Raw genomic sequence first — 6621 nt, 5'->3', positions numbered from 1 at the left:
AGAGCTGATCAGAGTGGTTGCAGTGGATGCTGATGTAGGCAATAACAGCCTGGTCCTGTACAACATCTTGGGCATCCGCTACATCAAGCAGCACTCCAATGACTCTGAGGAGGTGGCCAACATCTTCACCATAGGTGCGTACCCTGCATGCCATGGGAGTAGAGGGCCATGGCCAGAGACATCTCCAGGGCCAGTGTCACTAGTCCTGGGCTTGTGACTGTTCTTCTCCCAGGAACCCTTGATGGGATCCTGCGAACCTTTGACCTCTTTACGGCTTACAACCCCGGCTACTTTGTTGTGGACATCATGGCCTCTGACCTGGTGGGCCACAATGACACAGCCATTGTGGGGATTTACATCCTGCGGGATGACCAGCGGGTCAAAATCATCATCAACGAGATCCCAGACAAAGTCAGACAGTTTGAGGAGGAGTTCATCAGCCTGCTCTCCAACATCACGGGTGCTATTGTCAATACAGATGATGTGCAGGTAATCATCCACCTTTAAGGTTGCTTTGAAGGGTAAGTGACCTTCCATATGCTGCTTGGGAGGTGTCGTTTGAGGGTGCCCTGTCTGTATAAACCATAGAAACCCCTGAGCTCTGAAGGTGACAAATATACATGAGGCAGGGACATATCAAAGAGGTCCAGTCCAAACCCGTGTCAGGCTTGAGGGTCTTTTACCACATGAGCACACCTCAGGGCATGCGTGGGAGATGCCCCATGAGGAGACACCTCTCCCACACTTTAGACCTTGCTGTCTCTCTCCAGTTCCATGTTGACAAGAAAGGCCGGGTGAACTTCGCACAGACAGAGCTGCTGATCCACGTGGTGAACAGGGAGACCAACCGCATCCTGGACGTGGAGCGGTATGTCACCTGGCCCGTTGCCCAGCCTGTATCTTGGCCCATTGAGTCCTTGGGAAGCCTCATTAATGTTGAGATGTCCAAGCAACCCTTCTCTTCCCAGGGTGATTCAGATGATAGATGAGAACAAAGAGCAGCTGAGGAACCTCTTCAGGAACTACAACGTGCTGGATGTGCAGCCTGCCATCACTGCCCAGGCCCCGGATGACCTCTCAGCTCTGCAGGTAATGGTCCAGCTGGAGTGGAGACGGTTGCTGCTTGCAGGTGGGGCAATATCCCATGCCATTCTCCATAGCCCTCCATGATCTGGAGAGAAGTTTCACCCAAATGATTTCAGGAGGGTGCCCACCACTGGGTGCCAGAGGTTGCCATTACCCCTCTGCTCTCCTAGATGGTGATCATCGTGCTGGCCATCCTCCTCTTTCTGGCTGCCATGCTCTTCATCCTCATGAACTGGTACTACCGGACAGTGTGAGTAATACCCAGACTCTGTCTCACTGGCCAGGGGGACCCATGTAGCTGCTCCCAGTCCTGACAATGCCAACAAGCGAAGGAGAGCATCAGCTTCCCAACACCACCTGCACCAGGCGGGTTCAGAAATTGCCCCTCTTTCCCCAAAATATAATGCCTTTAGTACTGATAGCACCTGTCCCCTCCAAGCTCGCCATCGCAGGGTTATTGCAAATCTGTGTCCCCTTCTCCTTTGGAGCACCTTCTTTATTTTCTTCCCTGATTCACTGTATTTCTTTCGCAGGCACAAAAGGAAATTGAAAGCCATAGTGGCTGGCTCCACTGGTGAGCAGAGTTTGGGGTTTTCCAGCTGCATGAGATAGCAGGGTACATGAAGAGCATAGAGGGAGTACACAGGCTGACATGGGGGATGTCTGTGGGGTGTAAATCAGAGGTGATCCTGCCCAGCAAGGCCAAATGGTGGGAGGCTTTTCTCAGTTTCCAGTCTTTGTGTTACCAGACGCATCCCAGTGTGTTTCTCATGCCACCAGTGCCTTTCTGGTCACTGGGCCTCCATCCCCGATAAAGAAGTCCTGCCCCATGGTTTACTGCTCAGCCCACCAACATGCAACTCTCTAACTCCCATCCCTTCCTCTTTCAGGGAACAGAGGTTTCATGGACATCATGGACATGCCAAACACCAACAAGTACTCCTTTGATGGGTGAGTTCTTCCCTTCCATCCCCTCCCTGACAGGGACACCTTGCAGGATCGCAGACTTCTCCTGAGAGAGGGATGCCTGCGTTTTGCAGCCAGGGATGCTTGGGATGTGGAGATGCTATGCCTTTCTGCTCTGTGGAGGAATGCAGCCAGGCATGCCATGGCTGCTTGCCTTGAGAGCTTTCAAAGCCAAAAGACCTTGTGCTTTCTCCTGTGACTCCATCTCTGCCAATACTGGCCAGGCTTGGGGTAAGCAGAGATGACCAGTGGGTGACGACACACATCTGGATCCAGATCAGCCAAGTTCATGCCTGCACAGGGCAGGAGGAGGCAGCACAACCCCAGCATCTGGGCTTTGGATGGGGTTAGGAATGCTGTGGCTCCTTGCTTGCACTGAGAGCTGCTCTTCCTCCCCTGGGCAGGGCCAACCCCGTGTGGCTGGACCCTTTCTGCAGGAACATGGAGCTGGCGGCACAGGCAGAGCATGAGGATGACCTGCCAGAGAACCTGAGTGAGATCACTGACCTCTGGAACAGCCCCGCCCGCACCCACGTGAGACATGGCCCCCACGGGACACCTCTCCACTGCACCAAAGGCCTGCGCCACCTTCTCAGCTACTCTCTCCTACCACAGGGGACCTTCGGGAGAGAGCCTTCCGCAGCCAAGCCTGAGGATGACCGCTACCTGCGGGCAGCCATCCAGGAGTACGACAACATTGCCAAGCTGGGGCAGATCATGCGGGAGGGACCCATCAAGGTGAGCGTTCATTGTGGGCATCCTCCACACAGGGGTCTTCTCCAACTCTTACAGCTTCCAGGTTGACAGCTGCAGTGCCGGAGGGTGATGTTGCTCCATAAAATGCTGGGATGAGGTCAGCCTTCCTCCAACCAAATGGTGTCCCTCGGGTAACCCGTTGTCTCTTCCCCTCCACCCAGGGCTCTCTGTTGAAGGTGGTCCTGGATGATTACATGCGCTTGAAAAAACTCTTTGCCCAGCGGATGGTGCATAAGGCCACCGCCAGTCAGGGGGACCGCTCCTCGGTCTCAGAGGTAGACGTGGTGTGCATGGGCATGGGGAGATGCTTGCCGTGCCCTCTGGGATGCAGTGTGTCTTCTCAGCCCCACAAACTGCAGTCGCTCCCTGCAGCCGTGGTCTCCATCACTCAGTGGTCTCCCCATTCTCTGCTTGGTCAAAATGAGCCAGACGCTGGGTTTCCACTGAGGCTGCTGGTTCCCCACAGTGCTCCAGCTCTCATATCCCACTGTTTCCTCTGAGCAGCACCTTATCCCTCGGTCTCTCCCACCCTGAGGGACAACCACCCTCTTTGCTGGGTGGGCTCTGTCCATCACCTCCTGTCTCTCTGCCAAGGGTGGCCAAGAAGCTGCAGGTCTCTACAGACTCACAGAGACATCTTCCCTCCCCTGTGCTCCTCTGAGCTTATCAACCCAACAAGTTTTGAGGTAAAAACACTGGGACAGAGGCTTTTGGTGCAGGAGGGCTGGTGTGGGGAGAAGCAACTCCTCTTGCAGCCTTCCTCCTCTTCATGGGGGGCAAAACATGGGGAAACAGAGCAGAGAAGAGCAGTAGGATGGGAGACACCTTTCAGCCCTTCTGCCCCCTTATCTCTCCTTGCCCTTATCCTCAACTTCTCCTTGCCTTCCCTCAACTCCTTTCCTTGTCTGTCTTCTGCCCCATACAACCCCAACTCCCAACCCGGGTTCAAACTCCTCCTTGGCTGCTGTGGGGGCTGCTGCTGGACATACCACCTGGCTGGCAGCTGGTGCACCCACCAGATGAGTGAGAGATCTGGCTGGAGACCATCATCACACTAGTGATCCGCATCACCACACTTCAGAAGAGGAGGGTACTGTCCCTCCTGCTGGGCTCCAGCATTGCAAAAGGTTTGCAGGTGGGAAGCAGTATCTGCTCTGGCCATGGTGGTGATTCCTCTGCTCCCTGGACTTTTTGCAGCTGATCCAGAAGGAGCTGGAGGACGAAGACGAGGAGCGCAGCCCCAGCCAAGGCAGCCTCCGCTTCCGACACAAGCAGCCAGTGGAGCTGAAAGGTCCCGATGGCATCCACGTGGTGCACGGCAGCACAGGCACGCTGCTCGCCTCTGACCTCAACAGCCTGCCCGAGGATGACCAGAAGGTGCTGGGTCGCTCGCTGGAGACTCTGACCACTGACTGCGGGGGCTACAGTGACCACAACGCCCGCACCGAGTCGGCCAAGTCCACCCCCCTGCACAAGATGCGGGAGGTGATCATGGAGAGCCCTCTGGAGATCACTGAGTTATGACGAGTAGTGCTGGTAGTGGTGCTCCTCCAGGCAAGCCGGGGCCGGCGAGGATGAAGCACAGACCAGGGGATCGTGGTGATGGCCAGGGGCACCCCGAGACCAGCGCTTGCCCCCCGCCTTCCCCTGCAGGAGTCCAGGCCAATCAATGCAGATCACTCTGGCAGCCTTGGAGAGCTTGGCCCCGGGAAAGGGCTCTCAGGACTGGTATGCTTTTACTCGCCTGTCATTTATCCATGAAAGCATTAATCTTTTTTTTTTTTATTTTTCTTATTAAAAAAAGGGTGTTTTTTAAGAAAAATTAAAAAAGCAAAATGAATCCAATGAGTCCAGGCTGGACAGGGGTGAAGGTGCAGCGAAGGTGCGGATGATGTGCTGCATCCCCAGGCATAGACTGAGGACAAGCAGCCGTCATACCTCAACCAAAGGCACGAGGAGAGCCAGGCAGTGTGGGGAGAGGCCAAGTCCATTTGGCATTAGTGGCACCTTTCCAGCAAGGAAAGACCCAAAAAAAAAACCCAAACCAAAACCGAAAACATTTCTCCATTTTGCTGGCTTTACCAAAACATGTTGCGATGTTGAAAGAAACTGACAATAACTGGGGCTTCTGGATGTGGAGTGCTCGTGCGTGTCTTTTCTTGCCTTTTTCTTTCCCCTTCTCACTTTATTTTGGGTTTGTTCGTTTGGGGATTTGTTTCCAATCGTAACCTTGTGGAGAGTTTCAGGCACGGTCTGTTACGGGACTCAGAAATACACTGTCTATGGCTTTGGATAATCTGTCTGTCGTCCTTCCTCCCTGACCACACTGCCAGATTCAGCTTACCAAATGACCTTTTGAAGAGAAAACCTTTTTCACTTAACTCATCCCTCAATCCATCACCTTCACGAGATGCTGCCCCAGGTGTTGTGCACCCTGGATTTTAGAGGAAGCATTAAACCTCCCCTAGGCTTGCCCCATCTTGCACACCAGGAGAAGCAGGAGGGAGACAACCAGCTGGGCTCACGGGAAGAGTTTATTTTTGGTGAGATGCTCCCGTGCATGCTCAGGACTGGGCACTGTGGGCATCCCCCCTGCCGCGGTGGGGAGGGACAAGCCAGTGCCCCACTGCTCCTCACCACCACAGCTGGGTCAGCACAGGGGCACCAGCAGGGATGTGTGGGTGAAAGGGAATCTTTGCCCCCAAACTCACCCATTTTTTTGTGAGTATTCAGGGAATACTTGAGAGCTATATATCTATAAATTTAATCTACTTTGTTTCTTTAACTGGCAACGGGGGGGAGAGGGTTGTGTAGACTAAAGCCACCCCAATTTGAAGAGGGACCAGCAAAGTCCTGGGATTGCCAAAAGCTGACAACACCTGTGGTGTGAGGCTGCCGTCTGCCAGCTGCCCAGAGCTGGCTAGCATTTGGTCAGCAGAAACCACCCCAGCCCATTCACGTTGCAGGATCTGGGCTTTACAAGCAGGATGGGGATAGAAGTGGGGATGGGGATTTTGCAACGACCCTGAGAGACGATAAGGCTGAATTCCCAGTCCTGAAAATACCGACGAGTCCCTTAACCCGATTTAGAAATCCAAACCGCAGGGGTGGAAAAGGAAGTGGCAGAGGAGGCTGGGTCATCCCACAGCCCCCGGGGTGGTGAGGCTGGTGGGCTCCTGCCATTGCCATCCCTGGGTGCAGGCACATTGCCAAGGGAGGGTGTCCAGGATCCTGAACCAAAACAGCAGGGCAAGCACAGCCAGCCAGGGAGGTGACTCCTAGTTCCACAGGTGACGCCGGCAGTGCTCAACAGCCTGCAAGAGAGACGGGGAAGGATGGTGGTGGGAGGCAGGGACTCCTGGCACACTGCAAATCCAGGGGAGGGGATGTGGCCAACACCTACCTGGCACTCGATCGCCGTGGCCATGTTCTTGCACCAGTAGTGCGGGCCCAAGGCACAGAGGTCTGAGCCCAGGGGATCCTCCTCAGATGAGTCACAAGCTTTTATTTTCTGCATTGCAAAGGAAAGGGGCAGGAAGTAGAAGAAGAAAACCCATGAGCACACTTTGATCCCACTGCCCCTCTCCCAGACCCCCAGGCTGGGACATAAGATGCCCATCTGGGTGCAGGCTGCCCCAGGGAGCAGGTGCAGCATCCATGACACGAGGACACTTACGGTGCAGACAAAGGTGGGGTCCATCATCTGCACGAAGAGCCGCACAGCCTCCGGCTCGTACTGCGCCACGAGCGCTTCGCACTGGGAAGGAAAGAGGGGTGAGCGCCGTAAGGGGGTGTCGGGGGGTTCCCACTGGG

At 54.9% G+C, this 6621-nt stretch overlaps 1 protein-coding gene across 1 annotated transcript in view; it reads left to right on the top strand.

Moving 5' to 3' along the window:
- LOC104412969 (cadherin-23-like) overlaps positions 1 to 4332 on the top strand; it is a gene marked incomplete at its 5' end in the record, with an annotated part of 17841 nt that extends 13509 nt beyond the window's left edge. Inside the window, 11 exon segments of the mRNA XM_010023830.1 lie at positions 1 to 134; positions 233 to 489; positions 771 to 868; positions 969 to 1089; positions 1257 to 1336; positions 1620 to 1660; positions 1977 to 2037; positions 2457 to 2586; positions 2668 to 2790; positions 2970 to 3083; positions 4006 to 4332. The exon segment at positions 1 to 134 is cut by the window's left edge and continues 2 nt beyond it. Coding sequence (XP_010022132.1) covers positions 1 to 134; positions 233 to 489; positions 771 to 868; positions 969 to 1089; positions 1257 to 1336; positions 1620 to 1660; positions 1977 to 2037; positions 2457 to 2586; positions 2668 to 2790; positions 2970 to 3083; positions 4006 to 4332 — 1486 coding nt within the window.
- Between the last annotated feature and the right edge of the window lie 2289 nt (positions 4333 to 6621).

The sequence above is a fragment of the Nestor notabilis genome, unplaced genomic scaffold (genome assembly GCF_000696875.1).
Source record: "Nestor notabilis isolate BGI_N333 unplaced genomic scaffold, ASM69687v1 scaffold33561, whole genome shotgun sequence".
Lineage (NCBI taxonomy): Eukaryota > Metazoa > Chordata > Aves > Psittaciformes > Psittacidae > Nestor > Nestor notabilis.
This window is presented reverse-complemented; position numbering and strand designations above follow the sequence as displayed.